Source organism: Sciurus carolinensis, chromosome 10, assembly GCF_902686445.1.
Source record: "Sciurus carolinensis chromosome 10, mSciCar1.2, whole genome shotgun sequence".
Classification (NCBI taxonomy): Eukaryota; Metazoa; Chordata; class Mammalia; order Rodentia; family Sciuridae; genus Sciurus; species Sciurus carolinensis.
The window spans coordinates 86,758,691-86,777,437 of NC_062222.1; the positions used below are offsets into that span (position 1 = coordinate 86,758,691).

Sequence of the window (18,747 nt, forward strand, 5' to 3'; positions counted from 1 at the left end):
CCTTCCAGATACCTTACTCCTAAGCTTGCTTTCTCAATCGTGTTGCCCTCCTGAAACTCCTCTGGAATTCGGGTTATGGAAAGGACCTCCCACCAATGAACGCTATCCTGAGAAATGGTAGTGTTTATGGATCAACTTCTAAGGATAGGACCTGTGTTTCATAATCATTGTTTTCTAGGAATCAGCTCCATGGTCTTCACTGGTGTATATGTCATTGTTATTGTTCTTATGGTTAATAAAGATAATGGTTTAAAGAAAAAAATCTCTCTTTGATATCTAATATAAATATGATTTCACTCTTCCCTAAAATCTCAATACCTGAGGGTTCACAAAGTAATATTTCTTTTAAGCTATTATGAATTTGGGACAAAATGCTATTTTTTAATGTTATGAACAGTTTATATTTCTAATACACTTTACTCAGTATGGTATAGAAAATGTTGCAAGTGAGGCAGGTTCTGTAACTGTGGAAGGATTTTTTAAATATCTGCTAAGTGTTATACAGGGAAAGAGTTATGAGAAATAGTAGATTTTCATTGTTGATGAAACTGGCTTATTGTATAAGACTTTGGCAAATGACCATATGTAATGCAAGTGGTGTTTGGGGTCACAGGAATCCAACCCTATATTTTCCCTAGGAGCAATGGTTCAATATTCAATAATTTGGTGTTTGTGATGACTTGATATAACTGAAACATAATGATAATCAACTGGTGTTTGTGCATATTTGTGCTTAAAACAGATAAAACAGATGTGTTACATTTTTCTAAAAGGTATACTTCTCGTGACTTTTGACTTATTTATTCCTCCCACTAGTTATTCCAAAACAATAAATTTCAAAACCAAAGTACTCTTGTGACAAAATATATCTAGATGCTTCAGAAAGCCATTTGGAAACTCAAACTCCATGCTCTTACTAGAATATTTTATCCAAGTCTGAAAGTAGTGAGAGAAGCCAGCAGTCTGGGCATATAGTGACAACCAAAGGGATACCAGGTAAGCAATGGTCTAAGCTACTGAAGATGCAGGAAGCCGTGGGAGTAAAGGGAATATGAGGAGGCACATCAGACATGTCCCATATACCCATCTAACCTATGTTAGTACCAAACAAGCTCCTAAAGGGCCTGAATAATGTGTTCGCTTTTTATCATCAGCAAAACTAAGTATGTGTAGTAGATATTTAGTAACTCTTCACTAAATAAGTGAATATAAGACAAGATAAATTAATAAATAAACCAAGAAAAATGGAAAATCTAAGTAAAAAAAGTCACCTTTATCTTTGTCCCTGCTTTGGCTGCCATAGAATTGATGGTATATTCAGATCAAGACACTGAATTATTCCAATATAAGTAATATCAATGTTCCTAAATGACATCATCAAGCACTCGTCATGAAAGTTAAAATAGTAACACAGAGAAAGATTTTAAATAGTCTTAATGTGAAATGATCAGCTAAGATGTAAAGGAACATAAAAATATATATATTTACATATGAAGGAACATGTATATATACATGTATGTACTAGAGTATTTATGCAAATCTTCTCTTCAATATATTGTTCTCCTTATGCAACCTTGTACCATAATAATAATTTAAGTATAATATTTAGACAATTATAAAATCAAGGCAATAATTTTTAAATGACTAATCTTTTTACTCTAACTTAAGCATAGATAATCTTACCATTTAGACTGACTGATAAGTTTGAACACAGTCTAATTTGTATTAGTTCACATTGATTCTACGAAGGTAGTGATTTCTTGTTTTGCATGGGTCAGTTTTAAATCAACATATATGTCTAGTGGTTGAAACTTAGCAATGTGTATTTGAAAAACAAAATGAGGAAACATCTTTCAGAAATGTCTTCAATTCTTAGGACAACAGATTTTAATTGGATCAAGTATTTTTAGTATTTTCCTTCATTTTCATTTTTCACTTGTATATTGGACAGAACAAAAAAGTTAACAGCTTTTAGAAAATCTCTTCATTAAATTTATTCTAAAAATATTATGAGGAACTTTTAAATTCAAAAGTAGGCTTCAAGTGTCCTTCTTCACTTAGGAAAATATATGAAAGCCAGACCATCTGCTGAGGGGGTACAGTTACACTTGGCCCTCACAATGTGTTTGAAATCCTCTGTTTTAGTATTCTGTTGGATTAGAAACCTACAAAACAAGTTCACCTTGATCTTTCACACTAAGTCTAAAGTATCTCAGGGACAAAAGTTGACATAAATCTAAACCTGTGGTGTTCCCATCTAAAAAAGGCAGAAATAAAATGGGACTTAAGTTTCGATTAAAATAAAACATCACAAGTACCAGAAATACAAGTCTGGAAGTTTTATCATTGGGGAAATATGGCAAACAGTGCCTCTTCTGAACAGAATCACTGCTCAGCCATCAACGACAGCATCCCGCTGATGCAGGGTAACCTCCCCACCCTGACCTTATCTGGAAAGATCCGAGTGACAGTGACTTTCTGCCTTTTTCTACTCTCCACCACCTTTAATGCTTCTTTCTTACTGAAACTTCAGAAGTGGACTCAGAAGAAAGAAAAAGGAAAAAAACTCTCCAGAATGAAGATGCTTTTAAAACATTTGACGTTAGCCAACTTGTTGGAGACTCTGATTGTCATGCCACTGGATGGCATGTGGAATATTACAGTCCAGTGGTATGCGGGAGAGTTCCTCTGCAAAGTCCTCAGCTATCTGAAGCTTTTCTCTATGTATGCCCCAGCTTTCATGATGGTGGTGATCAGCCTGGACCGTTCCCTGGCTATCACCAGACCCCTAACTGTGCAAAACAACAGCAAGCTTGAACGCTCCATGACCAGCGTGGCCTGGATTCTCAGTAGTATTTTTGCTGGACCACAGGTAATCCATTATTCATGAACTTGTATTAATATGGTGATCACTGATTTCCTATCTAAACCTGAGTAAAGGTCTTATCAAAGGCAGCACATATTGCTTTACCTTTAGGAACTGAGGGTCTGGATGTCAGAGTGGAGTTTAAACCTAACTGTTCAGTATCAAGCAAATTTCTTAACATCTCTAGGTTTCTGCCTTTTATTTATAAAATGAGGTAATGCCTACTTCATGTACCTTTATAATAATTAAATGAATAAATATCTAGTAATTAAAATATATAGTATAATATCTGGTACATAGTAAAAGTTCCTTAAAAAGTAACTATGCTGAAATTGACCTCATCCCTATCCTTTTTGTTGCCCAGTAGGCTGACTTCAGATTCACAATCGTTATGCCTTAACGTCCTGAGTAGCTGGGATTACAAGCATGTACCACTGGATGTGGTTTCTTCCATTTTTCCTTTTCCCCTAGTTGATGTACATTTAATGATTAATTGAGAGAAGTTTTAGGAACTATGAAATTTGAATAAATAGAAAATATTTTAAAACTTTTTTGACTTAGGATTTTTTGAGTAGAAACTAAGATTCCTGTTGCTACAACTAAGGGAAAATTATCTTGATAAGCATGTTGTTTTATAGTTCACAGTTAGGTGAAATCGAACAAAGAGAGAAAGTTGAAAATCTTAGACTTTGGAAAAATTGAATACTGTTGTGCTGTTGTGTTGGGGATAGGTTGTTGATAAAGCTTTATGACTGTTGCTAAGACAGCAGGCCCTTTCCCACATACCTCTGGAAGGCGTATGTCTCTTCAGATTGCCTTCAATAAAGGCAGCCTGGTAGATTGGCCTGCAGAATCTACCTTTTCAACAATCAGATTTCTGAAGAAAATAACAAATTCTTTCAAATAACAAAGATCTTTTCATAACAAATTAATAAATTGGCTCTATGCTTACAAATGCACTATATGGTAAACCCAGGGTACAAGAATGTGTTAAGAAGTAAAGTCAGAGTTCCCTAAGACCCTCCAAAAAATTGCCTTTAAATTTTTAAATCCTGGAATTGGGGTGGTAGAATGCTTGCTTCACATGCATAAAACCCTGGGTTCAATCCCCAGAACCACCACCAAAAAAAAAAAAAAAAAGTAAATCTATCTAGACATTCTAAACTGGCCAAGTAATTTAAATAACAATAAGGCCAGGTGTGGAGGTGCATGCCTGTAATCCTGAAAACTCTTTGAGGTTGAGGCAGGAGGTTCAAAAGTTTGAGGCCAGTCTCAGCAACTTAGTGAGGCCCTAACCAATTTTGTAAGACCCAGGTCTTACTTAAAAGAGATGGGGATATATCTCAGAGGTAGAGCACCACTGGATTTAATCCCCAATACCAAACAACAACAACAATTGCCAGTAATTCACTGAATATTGCAAGAAATTTTCCCACAGATTTCTCAATTTTTTTTATATTAGATAATTGAATAAATATGTGTTTCATCCATAGGAAAAACGAGAAAAACTGAAAATCTTTATCTCTGAAAAGCTTTATTTCCTTGGAGAAAAGTATATTACAATTGTTCTCATAACGACTAAATATATAAGATTAGGCTTCACAAACAAGTCACTTGAAATTAGGTTATTTGTCTAAGGCTTATATGCTTGAAATTTTCATTTTTTTTTTAAAGTATGATTACTACTTATTTGTTGGTTTACTTGAAGATAAGCACAAGTTAGGTTGCTAATGGGAGACTGAGACTGGTACAACAAGCAAAAAAGCCCTCAAAGAAAATTAATTCATCTGGGAAGACAAAACTTACATTAAAAAAAAAAAACTAATATAACTAGATACTAAAATTTAAACTATTAAAAGAAGAAAAGAGGTTAGTTTGGGTTGAAATTATGAAGAAAGGTTTTAGGGTAAAGGTAGAATAAGGTAAGTTTTTAACACTGAATGGTATTTGGGCAAGAAAAAATAAATGAAGTAGCAAATGTATCTTTTCAATGAAGGCTAAAAGGTATGATCAATTTTCATAGGAAACTTGTTTTGCTGAAGTGAAAGATTGAAAATTAGGAATAATGAAAAATTAGATTTGGTGGTTGCCCCTTTCATTTGACTTCATGATGTTATAAAGCATTGTGATTATATGTTTGTCTGCCTATGTTTACCATTAAGGTATACATTAATGGTATATGGTGCATTAATATATGGTGCAGTCTTTGTTGTATGCACCCTAATATTTATTTTTCCTACTAAGACACCTAGCAAAACTATAAATTAAAAATGCTCAGATACTAATATATATAAATTTTGTTTTATATATAAATTTTAAAAAATTGAACGAAATGTTTTTAAAGATCGAACATTAAAAATGGGTAAATGAATTAATGATTACAATAGATTTATATTACAAAAGGCATTGATAACAATAAAAAATCTGAAATTAATATGAGAAACTTTGTGCATTCTATATTAGGAGTAAAATGGCATTTCAAATTTTATTTTTAATTTTCAAAAAATAATTGTACATATTTATATGGTACAATATGATGTTTCCATAAATCACATTTTGTAGTGATCAAGTCAGCATAACCTTCACCTCAAATCAAAGCTATTTCTTTTAAACAAATGCATTTTAACAAAATACATGTAAGGCCAAATAGAATAGAGTAAGACAAAGAATCTTTTCAAATCATTTAGCAAGTAAGTGATTAAATTGAAGGGCAGGAATGGAATTGATAGTAAGAAAGACATTTCAAATAACAACAACAAAAAGCTTAGCAACAAATTAGCTCTATTTAATAATACAGCAGAGGAAAATAAAGCTCTAATATTTTTAGCCAAAAGTTTGAATAGTGAAACCACTGAAATAGGAGATGGAGAAGTATTTTTCTGCCTGTCTGTTTGAAGACAGTCAGAAGGCAGATGGTGGGAAAAGGCTTTAGCCAATAAAAAGGGCGGGGGGAAATGGCTTTAGGACATGATTAATGGCAATGTAAGATCATTGTATAGATACAGCTATCAGGAAAATAGTTGATAATCTGCAATACTTGTGTAGATGAAAATGCAAACGGAAGCAGAAATAAGACAGTTTGTGATAATTACTGAATAACATATCCATAGTCTCTTTCTCCTTGAAAGAAGTCTCCCAGAAGCCCCACCTAAAATACTGATATATTACTTCAACTACTTTCCTCTAAATATATTATAGCAATAATAGAAAGATAATGTCAAATACCGTACTTATCCATGTTGGCACAACAAAAAGAAAATAAGAACTTAACTTTGAATTGTTTAAGAATTGCACATAATGGTCTGACCTCAAATACATTGTTCTACTAGAGAAATGTGACTATCAACCACAGAAAATAATGGTAGTATTTTATTTTGTATAACAAATGACTAATCCTTACTTCCAAAAACGCTTTTAAGTTTATAAAGCACTTTGCTAAAAAAAAAAAAACTCATGAGTAAGCATTTTCTTTCTTTTTCTTTTTCTTTCTTCAGAGCTGGGTATACCCAGGGCCTTAAACCTGTTAGTCAAGAGCTCTATCACTGAGTTATGTCCATCTCCAGCCCTTTTTAAATTTTTATTTTGAGACAGTCTCACTAAGTTATTGAGGCTGACCTAGAATTTGAAATTTTCTTGTCTCAGTCTCCTGAGTCACTGGGATTACAGGCATGCACCATCAAACCTAGCTGGATTGAAAATGGTTTATTAGAATATTTTGCTTTTAATTTCTTGCCCTCCTATTAAAATACATAAATTCTTTTCTATATGGGAAACAAATGTCATTTAAAATTCATATTGAAGTATGTTTTGGGGAGATTATGTGAGTCTTTTCAGTTGCTATGTAAGTTGTTCTATATCGAATTAATCAATTTTTGCAATACTGGTGACTGAATTTAGGACTTCATACTCACATGCTACAGAAAGTTTCTTCCACTAAACTGTACCCTTTTTTCTTTTTCCACTCTCTCTCTTCTTTCTTTCTTTGTTTTTTGTTTGTTTTTGTTTTTTGTTTTTTTGTTTTTTGTTTTTTGTTTTTTTTTTTTGGTAGTAGAGATTGAATCCAGGGGTGCTCTACCACTTAGTGACATTCCCTTTTTTGTATATGTTTACTTGGTATGTATTTTTTTTTTTTTTTAATTTGAGGCAGGTTTCCCTTATTTGCCCTGGCTGGCCTCAAACTTGCCATTCTTTTACCTCACCTCCCCTGAGTCAGATTACAGTGGGGTGGTTGCATCTCAACATAAGAACACACTAAAACTGAACCCAGCAACATTCTGGGCTCAATAAACAGTTCTTTATTGAGCACTTACTGTGTGCCTGCATTGCTTCACATGCTGGACATTTGAAATTAAACCAAACAGATTAGAAATTACTCCTTTGTCAGAAGGGTGATACACATCTCTAATGCTAATGATGACCAGGTTAGCTGTGGCAGGAAGACCATAAGTCTGTGTCCATTCTGGGCAACTTAACAGACCCTGTATCAAAATATAATAAAGAAATGGTTAGGAATATAGTTCATTTCTTACCTATCATGTGTGATAACCTGGGTTCAATACCAGTACTACAAAGAAGAGAGAGAGAGAGAAAGAGAGAGAAAGGCAGAAAAATAAAAGAAACAGAGTTGGAGAGATTTATAGATTTTTGAAAACTTGTATTCTGGTGATGGGTTAGACAAATCACAGATGCAGAGAAAAATATATAGCAGATGTTCAGGAAGAAAAGGAAGGGGAGCGAAAAAAAAAAAAACAGCTCGAGAGCTCTATATTTGTTGACTGTGACACATAGGATGTGTCATGCGTCACCACACTCTATGCATAAACCCATTGACAAAGTCATATCCTGTTGTGACCAATTTACATTTAAAGTGTGACTTTAATCTTCATTCTTTGATGCATATATTGGTTGTTTATTACTTAAGTAAGTCAAACCACAGTTAAAACAACAACAACAACAAAACAAGACACTAGTTGTCCCAACTCAAGCCAGGGAATCTGGGAATTTATGACATTTTGCTAGAGCTCACAATGATCTATTTTAAATTGGCCACCTTGGTTTTCTACTTTCCTAATTATTAGCCTCAGAAGCTAAGCTCTGTGAGAGTTTGGGAATGTGTTCTCAGAAGCTTCAGCAGAGGGGGCATAAAATCTTGGCTTGCTAGTAATAGAATTCTTTTTAAAAATCCTGTGTGGAGCCCCAATAAACTAAATAATTGTAAGTGAACCCTTTCTGTTTCAAACAGTCATAAGAGAGGATCACTCCTCTTCTTGGCTGATCACTAGCCCCAAGTCATATTTCCTTTAAAGATTTCTGATAGTCCAGCAATAAAGTTTGAAAACCAGTGGATTGTAGAAATGGCATGGGTACTGGATTTGAACAATGGCATTCAAATCTCAGTACTCTCTCTTATCAGCTATGGGACTCTGAACAAATAACTAAGTTTAAAAGAGTAACTCTAAAGAACAAATTATGTGACATATAAAATAATCCATAGTGAGACTTTACACTTTAATTTTAAACACTCAATTAATGTTCTTTTTCTTCTTTTCCTTTTCATTTTCTTCTCCCCTTCCTTTTTTCTTTCCTTCGTAATTGTTTTTGAGGTCAGGGAAAAAAAATGCAGAAATATAAATAGTAAAATGGTTAATTTGCTAAGAAACAACAAATATAAATGCTTATAAAAAGACGAATCTCTTCAATTTTTTTTTAAATTATACCTTGCCTTCTGACTGATCAGTAAATTTGACCAAACTACTCCCTGGTCACAAAACTATACTGTTCACTCTGAAAGTTTTGTATATCAGAGCATAACTCAAGTCTTGGAAGCTTCATATCCAAAAGTAGACTGGGAAGGAAGAAAAGAAATGAGAGAGGAAAGGAGAAAGGGAGGAAATGAGGGGGGAGGAGAAAAGAGGGGAAGAAAAGAAAAAGCAACAAACATACACCCTGGGAGTAGCTCTAACTTTAAACTATCTGTGGTTAGGCTGGTAACTATAAGTTGAGTAAAAAACATTTCCTAAATTAGGTGTGTCTATATCTAATTAAAAATCACATGCTTTTTAATGAGAGTCATCCAAGACCACAAGAATTCCAGAGTAGCAGATTATTTAGAGAAAGAGTTCATATCCCTAGCTTATCTGTGTTAATATGGAGTATTACATATTGACAGTTTTTGAATTATAGTTAACTCAAGCCTGCAGGCAAGAAATATGAGCCACTCCTTAGTCTTTGTTGTAAAGAAGTGTGGTCTGAAGATGTGTGGAGGCTTGCCTTGACACATAAGAGAATTCACTGGTGTAAATGCACTTCTGAATTTGAAGAGCAGTTTAAATTCAATTAATATTTACCTCATATGTGCAATATGCAAGTACTGTGCTAGAACATAGTAGCAGCGTGCTAGCAGCAAATAAAATAAGATTGAGAATGCTAAATCATACTTGAAGACATAAATACGTGCCAGTAATTGAGCTAAATACCTTTACATGCAATATTTCATGAATGTTCCAACAACCCTATAAATTAGGCTCAATTAGTATCCTTATTTTACACATGAAGAAACTAAATCTGTGTAAGATACCCATGGTTACTATCTAATAAGTAGAATTGTCAGTAGGAAACAGAATTATCCCCTCTAACCACCTTAGTTTTTATGTGGAACCCAATTAATAAAAGATGGTTAGCAAGAGAAAAGTGTAAAGATTTTGTTAAATTTATATGTACATGGAGATCTTTACAAAAGAGTGAAATCTGAAGAAATGAACAAAGCATGATGCTTTTGTACTTTTCAGGCAGATAAAAACAAATTAATGCAGAAACAATAGCACAAATGGATATGTGGACTAGAGTACTAAATTCTAGGGATGTTACTAAGGACATGAAGGGGAGAATGTGCAAGCATTACTAAAGGAGAAGCATTACTAAAGGAGTTTGTTACTCAGGTTACTGCAGCTCCTGTTACAGTCTCTGATGATCAAGGCTATTTTCCAATCTTGGTATTTGAAGGATGTCCCTCCCAAAAGAATCTTTACGGCTTACTGCATGTAGGGAAAATCAAGTCAAAAGGCTCTCTCTAAAGTTAGAGTTCCTCAAGGATTTTCCAGCTTGAAAAATCAATATACCAATTTGGCATATTTTGCCTTAATTCTTGCAACTCCATAACCAGAACTACTGCACTCTACTCTATTATGTACTTAGCTATTTCCTTTTTTCATGTAGGAGGCTAAGGAAAAGAAAGGAAATGTTTAAGGTGAGACTAGAAGGATAAAAGACATCAGGAAAAAAATATGGTATGTATTTATAGATACATAAATACATATGGATACACATAAAGTTGTGTGCCTTGAATTTTTGTCATAATGATTAAGATTAATATAGTGCTAACTGTGCACAGGCACTATTCCAGTTGCTTTGCATGTAATAATTCATTTAATTGTCATGACATCCCTTAGAGGTAGATACTATTATTACCTCTACTTTATAAATGAGGAAACTAAAGCATTCCACTGAAGATAATTACCTTTGGAAAAATTAGATAATTCTGTAATTAGTGTGGAGTAAGTGAGGGTTAAAGACAATATTCTAAGAAGAAATAAGCATCCACAATTGCCTATGAAGAAGAAAAACAGAACGTTCCTGTTTATGTCAAAATAAAGCAAGCATTGATAAGAACTACAGCTGCGGATAACAGAGGAAAAAACATACAGAAATTAAAGAAATATAATCCAAGGACAAAGGAATCACACAAAGTAAAGTGTATCCCTATATCAATCACTCAAATGAGCATGGCCTTGGAGCACAAAGCAAAACAAAGGCAAATTAATTGATAGGCAAGTAAGACTGAATTTCCATATACTTTTACTGTATTTTTCTTTTAAAACTATCAGTCTATCTTGTATCACAAGTGTCACATACATTCCATAATATCCATTATCAAATATTAAATTCCCCAATAGAAAGATATATCTGGCTTGTCTTTTACAGCAGAGAGCACCTGGTATATTTATTTTTACCAAGGAGTTGCTTAACAAATAAGCATTTATTAAATAAAAATTATAACCAATAACTCTTATCATAGTACAACCTTTGAAAATCAAGGTTATTGAAAGTTTCATTATTAAGGTTTAAATATATGAATTATTAAAGTAAGAATGTGGTACAGTGTGAACAGAAAAACAAAATCAGGTCATCTGATTCCAAAGGTGTGGAGAAAAGTAGTAAAGTTAAAAAAAAAAAAAAAAAATTCTCAGATTCTATGTGAACTAAACCTTACCAAGACTTCAACTCACACATCTGTTTGGTATAATTCAATACTAAACTTCAAATAAGTTCAAATTAGAAAAAAGTAGGAAAAACTGAAAGCCTCATTTCATAATATGGGAAAAAGTTGGTCTGTGTCATAAGATAAAATTAGCTGAATGAACATTTTGGGGTTTCTGGACTTGGAGATGGATAATATGACTATTAGTCGCCCTCTAGTGGATTAGTTTAAAATTATTTTCCCCTTGAAATTGGAAAAAATGATGAAACTGAAAATCAACTAGTAATAAACTTAAGAAACAGGATTATTTTCCTACTCTAAAAAGAAAAAAAATTTGTGGTACCTTTTAAAGCATCATATTCCACTTCCACTACTATAGCCCCCCAAATCCCAAAAAGGATAGAACTCCTGAACCTGTTAAATAATTTAAATTATCTTAATTCAACAAAAACTTCTTTAAAAAGAATGCTATCCCTAATTTGATTAAAATAAAAATATTTTGTTCAAATTTATTTGCTATCAGTTTAAAAACACTTGGGATCTCCTATCCTTTTATTATAATAATGTTTTGCAGCAAAATGAAGTTTCTCAGTGGAGAGCCTGGAAATGACTATAAAACATATGTGCTTGATGAATGGAGAAAAAAAAATAAATGTCCACTAGAATTTATTCTTGAAAACTACTTGCAATGTTTCATTAAGAGTTTAACTACAATGCTCTAATAAAAATAAATTAAAAATAAGCTTATTCAATTTGAGCTTTTATAAGTTTTAGAAAAAAGAAAGTTTTTGAAAATATAATTTCTCAGAGAAAGAGTTCAAGGATCACAAAAGATTTCTTGGATATCTTTCATATAGATAGATAGATAAATTCCCAAATATTAGCATTTTTCCTACATTTGCTTATTTACTTTCTTTTCTCATATATACATTTTTTCAATTGTTTAAGTTTTAGATATTGTATCTCTTTACCCCTCTATACTTCAATGTGTATTTAAGACCTCTCACACATAACCCCAGCATGAGTATCTAAACAAGGAAAGTAGCATTGATACAATACTATTATTCAGTCTATATACCCTGTTTAGATCTCAACAGTTGTACTTAATTTAATTTTTATACTTTTAACAAACTAAATGATTATATAGTGGATTCAGTTGCACATGTCCTTAATCTTCTTTTAGTTGGAACCATTCCTCAGTCTTTCTTTGTTTTCCATAATATTGAATTTTTTGAAGAGTACAAGCAAGTAGAATGCCCTTCAGTTTGGTTTTGTCTAATTTTCTCATAGTTAGATTCACTTAAAGCAGTAATACTAAAGAAATGACGCTAAGTTCTTCTCAATTCATTATCTAAGGAGGCAGATGCTGTGACTTGGTCTTGTTGGCATTGTGTATGTGTGTGTGTACACATATTTTCCTTACTCTTTTACAGTTGTATAGCATTTCATAGTGCAATCTACCATAATTTATTCAGCCATTATTTTTAAAACTGTCATGTAGATCATTTTCAACATTTTTAATGACAAATTATGCAACTAATAATCTTGCACAGATGTTTTTTCACATAATAAGGTATGAGTGTATGTTCAGAGTAATTGCCTGGTGTGAGATTGCTGGAATAAAGGAAATACTGTTATTAGTTCTACAAAGGAGCAGAATCAATAGAACATATATATTAGGGGATTTATTAGATTGGTCTACATGAGCACAGATTGGCACCAAAATAGCCAGGTTGCACAGTTCAGTCAAGGAAACCAGTAGTTTCTCAGTCCAAGAAACTGGAAGCCTTAGTATAAGAGGGACCAATGATGCAGCTCCAGTTCTAGAGTGCAGACCTGGAAGCTCCCTGAAGAGGCACAGGTACAAGTCTGCATTCAAGGACTAAAGAATGTAGCAGGGGAAGGTATATTTGTACCTTGTTGGTAGAACTGCAGACTAGTACAACCACTCTGGAAATTAGTATGGAGATTCCTCAAAAAAGTAAGGATGGAATCACCATATGACCCAACTGTCCTACTCTTGTGTTTTTTTCTCAAAAGATCTAAACTCGGCATACTGCAGCATACATCCACCTCAATGTTTATAGCAGCACAATTGACAATAGCTAAATTATGAAATCAACCCAGATGCCCATCAATAGATGAATGGATTAAGAAATGTTGGTATATATAGACAATTGAGTTCTACTCAGTCATAAAAAAGAATGAAATCATGGCTTTTGCTGGTAAATGGATGGAAATGGAGAATATCATGCTAAGTAAAATAAACCAAACTCAGAAAATCAAAGGTCAAATATTTTTTCTTATGCAGAAATTAGAGTAAAATAAAGGAAAGGAGGAAGGAATGAAAGGTTAACATGAAGAACCAATGGAATATAAATTAATAAACAAGTGAAAGGAAATCTAGTAGAGTAGAAGGAGAATGGGAGAGGGCAGGAACAACAGGAAGAAAAAGGAGGAATCATGAACTGAAATCAATTTCCATGCATGTTTGAGTTTATCGGGATGAACCCAACTACTATGTATAACTATAAAACTCTAATAAAAAAATATACATGGAGTCTAATGTCCACAGGATATGATGACAGCAAGAATAAGCACTCACTCAAAAAGAGTGAAGCACAGGCATGGGGCAAGTTTTCCCCTTCTTCCACTTTTTGTTCTATCCAGGCCCCCAGCCTATTAGATGGTGTCACACATTCAGGGTGGGTCTTCCTTCCTCAGTTGACTTACCTACATGCCAATCATCTCTGGAAACACCTCACAGACACATCCAGAAGTGTATTTTACCTAGGCAGTTCTCAATTCAGTCAAGTCGACAAGTAATATTAACCATCACAATACATATGTAGTTATGCTAGTCATTACTAAATTTCCCTCCATAATGGTTGGGCCAATTTGCATTCCAGGTAGCACTGTACAAGGTTACTGGTTTCCCCATAGCCTTGCCAGTAGATGGTATTGTTGTGCTTTTTAAATTTCTGCCAATCTCAATAGTGAAAATGGCATTTCAGTGTAACTTTAATTGGCATTAATCTTATGGTGAATCAGGATGCAATGAATAAGCAATGTCTGAGGGCCATTTTCACAAACTTTTTTGTAAAGCTTTTGCATCTTTTGACTATTTCTTTTCAAAATTTCAGTTCAATAGAGCTGTCAGTCTCTAAACTAAATTTTAAATATGTATTGGGGGATATTGTAAGGGTCAGATACTGTTTTAGGCAATGTGGATATACTACAAACAAAATCACTTGCCAAAAGTTTATTCAGTATAATTGTATTTGAAAATGAAAGAATGAACAAGGTTTAAATTCTTGGGTGATTATTCTGAAACATTGAATAACTTCCAAATACAGCCAAAATACTATCGTTTCATTCATACTTACTCAAACATATTTTAAGTAAATATTCAATTATAAGTTTTCAATAAATGCCAAAAGATAAATACTAAGGAACTTAGAAATTGCTTTAGATAACATAGGATAGCAGAATGATGAAGATAAAGTTTCCAAATAGTGTTTGAAAAAAATAACAAGTTTTTTTTTTTCTTATTTTCTCATACAGTTATATATCTTCAGGATGATTCACCTAACAGATGGTTCTGGACAAACAGAAATTTTCTCTCAATGTGTAACACACTGTAGTTTTCCACAATGGTGGTACCAAGCCTTTTATAACTTCTTCACTTTCAGCTGCCTCTTCATCATCCCTCTTCTCATCATGTTGATCTGCAATGCAAAAATCATCCTCACCCTGACGAGGGTCCTTCATCAGGATCCCCACAGTATGTATTACTCAGATTTAGAGCTAATTATGTTGAAATGATTTTTATATAACAAAACTAAAGCAGAGTGACCCTGAACTATGTGCCAGATACTGTTCTAAAAATTTTATATATATTAGCTCATTTATTATTTACAATCACCCCATGAGGTAATACTTTTATTATGTGCTTAATTTACAGATAATTTAATATCTTCTGATGTTCTAAATGTACATCAAGAAATTAAAGAAAGAATAATTACTTCACTAAAACTCAGAATAAGCATCTGAAAATTGTTACTGCTGGGCCTTGAAATAATACACCAACACCTGATATCTAGAATACAGCAAGTAACCTATTAAATGCTAGCCACTAAATTTGTTGTTTTATTCAGCTTCTTCATTGTTGTGACCAAAAGACATGACAAGAACAATTTTAGAGGACGAAAAGTTTATCTGGGGGCTCATGGTTTCAGAGGTCTTAGTCCATAGAGAACAGGTTCCATTCCTCAGGGCTTGAGATGAGGCCTAACATCATGGTGATGGGGATGGGAATAGGAAAGACAGTAGAATGAGTCGGACATAACTTTCCTATGTCCATATGTGAATTCACAACTAGTATAACTACACATCATGTACAACAACAAGAATGGGGAGTTGTACTCCATGTAGGTATAATATGTCAAAATACATCCTACTGTCATGTACATCTAAAAAGAACAAAAAGAACAAAAGATGGATTACACAAATGGTGTGAATCTACATTGTGTACAACCATAGAACTGAAAAGTTGTACTACATTTTGTACAATGAATCAAAATGCAATCTGTAAAAATAAAAATAAATAAATAAATAAAAATCAATAAAAAAAATAAAAGAACATCATGGTGGAAGAGTGTGGTGGGGGAAGCAGCTCAATACCTTACACTAGGAAGCAGAGAAAAAGAGAGAGTGAGTTCCTCAAACAGACAAAATATAAACCCCAAGGGCACGCCCCCATCAAACCATCTCTCCAGGTACACACTACCTGCCTATGGTCACCACTCAGTGAATCTCTATCAGGGAATTAATGCATTGATTAGATTAAGGCTTTCATAATCCAAAAAGTTCACCTACTTTCTTGTTTTGTATAACAAACTTTTGGGAGATACCGCACCTCTAAATCATGACACTTGTTAAACTGATTCAAATTCCCTAATATCCACAAACATAAATTATGCACGTTTGTGTATGTGCTTATATGCACGTGTTCATATTTACAAGTTAAATATTAAATATATAATTATTTCATCCTAAATATCACAGTTGTAGCTTTACATTTTTTTCTTTTTTTGCTTCAGTAATCTGGTGCACTCCCCAAACTAAAATTTATAAATTTATGAAATAAGCATGATTATATTGACATGACATCTCAAAGACATGCTACCAGTGACACAGTACACAAGTTATATACTGGTATAAGTGAATAGGAAAATCATCTTAATTATTAAGGTATCATCAGTTTCAGTAGATATTCTCAAAAGGAAACAATTATAGTGATGCTGTGTAGGTTTCCACTTGCCAGCCCAAAATGGTATTTAATATTTCAAAAAAAAAGAATAGTGCAAAAACAATTTGTTTTTCAAATCTTATCCAAGAGAGGTTCAGTTATGTAAGGATTATTTAATAATGCTATATTCTGAATAAGAAAATGAATCAAAAATAGGGGTTAATCTGAAGAAATATGAGTAGTACAGAGATAGAAAAAAGGTAGGGAGTAATAGTTACATATTTACTAACACTTTTAGACATTTACTCAACTAAAATATACTTTCTGATATTGCTGGAAACCATACTGAGTGGAATACCATGGTGGCCTAGTATCTATCCTGTTTTCATGGAGCCCATAGTCCAGTATAAAAGTCAGAGAACAAACAGTAAACCAATAATCAAGTGTGATACTTCCAAAGGAGAAGTACAGCATGTTTTGTCTGTATTTTATCATATTCAGCCATTGTGCTAAGCCATGAAGATTTTTTTTAAAAAGTGTTCATTCCTGATTGCTTTATTACATATACATAATATTTACACATATTGATGATTAAATGAAATAATGTGTGAAAAGAGCAAGGCCCACCAGCAAGGCATATACTAAACTAATTAGTTTTGTCTGACCAAAAATTCATGACCAGTTTATATTCAATAAAATACTTATTTTAACATTTGAAGTCAAAAATTAACTTGATGATATTATGAATATAAATGTTTTCCTCCATATTTTCACTCTTGAATGATCAATGAAAAAGCATTTCTAAATAGCATTATCTGCTTCCCTCAAAAAATATAGTATGTGAAAAGTATTTCTTATTTTAAAATAACAGTTCTAGATTACAAAATACAAAAATAGATTTTGAGCACTTAAAAGTGCAACTTTATTACTTTAAAAACTAAGTTGTTAAATTCTAAGAGGCAGCCTATTAAAGTCAGCAATTTCATTGATTTCAATAAGTTTCTTCACAAGAATAACCTATGAACTCTAAAGGATTATGTGAAAAGTGAAATTTTTTCAGATATCATAGAAAGAAGCATATGGCTGAAGTAGACAATTTGGAGTAGCACACTTCCATCCATGCATGATTCTTACTATCCTTAGTGGCAGAGACACCCAGTGAGTCAGAATTCAACTCAGATTACCTGTCTATTTTCTTAAATTTATATTTCAAAGTTTGGGTACCCCAAATTTCAAATCCAGATTAGTCTAGTATAAACTTAAAGAGCATGCACCTCTTCAATCTTTTCTATTCATTATGTGATACAGTGAAAAACAATAAAAGTATGCTTTTTAAACAAACTATCATTATTTAAAATACTGGAAAGTTTCTCTGATAATATTTATTAGGTTGAATAAGTGAGTTTCTCTTTTGGACTGTTTTGGTTGTGTGAGAAACTGTCTTTAAACACCTACTCTTTTTCTCTAATAGAACTACAATTGAATCAATCCAAGAACAATATACCAAGAGCACGGCTGAAGACCCTAAAGATGACAGTTGCATTTGCCACTTCATTTATTGTCTGCTGGACTCCCTACTATGTCCTAGGAATTTGGTATTGGTTTGATCCTGAAATGTTAAACAGGGTGTCAGATCCAGTAAATCATTTCTTCTTTCTCTTTGCTTTTTTAAATCCATGTTTTGATCCACTTATATATGGATATTTCTCTCTGTAACTGATAGACTGCACAGGAAGTAATATAAAGAAAAGCAAGATAATGAATTTCTCCACTTGGGAATGACAAGGACAAAACTTCAACATATTACATACAAGCAGAGCAGGACTTAAGTTTTAGTTACCATTCTTATTCTTTTAGAAACCATACTGTCACAGTCTCAATTGTAAGAAAAAAAAAAAAAAAGCTTCAGGAAATATACTGAAAATTTTCTCCTAATCATGAACTTCTAAATTATTATCTGCCCTTTCTGACCTTGTATTATATATTATTTGTATAATAAAATAAGGAGAAATATTATATTACTAAATACAATAATATTTAAAATAACCAAAACCTAAGGCAAAAAGATTCCAAAAATTAAGACTGAGAAACCACAACACATGCTTTTGCAGTTTTTCTCCAAAAGTGACTGAGTAGCAATTACAACTATTTAAATACAAGTAAGAAAAAATATATATAGATTATGTTCTATGCATAATATAGCCTATGTTTTAATAATGTGAGGAATTTTTTGTCTATCTCCTGATCTTACTAAATGCATAATCCATAAATCACTGAGAAAGTCAAAAAATCAAGTAAATGCACAAGCAAAATGAGAGGGAGGGGGCTATGAAAATGGTGGAATGAGACAGACATTACTACCCTATGTACATG

The 18,747-nt window shown here is 32.8% G+C and overlaps 1 protein-coding gene across 2 annotated transcripts; it reads left to right on the forward strand.

Annotated features, from left to right (window-relative positions):
* Positions 1-2,356: 2,356 nt before the first annotated feature.
* Positions 2,357-18,090, forward strand: Gnrhr (gonadotropin releasing hormone receptor). 2 transcript variants are annotated; one of them, XM_047567260.1, is made up of 3 exons: positions 2,357-2,872; positions 14,688-14,907; positions 17,846-18,090. In XM_047567260.1, exons 1-3 carry the CDS (start codon positions 2,357-2,359, stop codon positions 18,088-18,090), a joined length of 981 nt encoding a protein of 326 aa, XP_047423216.1. The 2 variants fall into 2 exon arrangements, with proteins under 2 accessions (XP_047423216.1, XP_047423218.1); XM_047567262.1 differs by having other exon boundaries at positions 14,816-14,907; positions 17,846-17,981.
* The last annotated feature ends 657 nt before the right edge of the window (positions 18,091-18,747 follow it).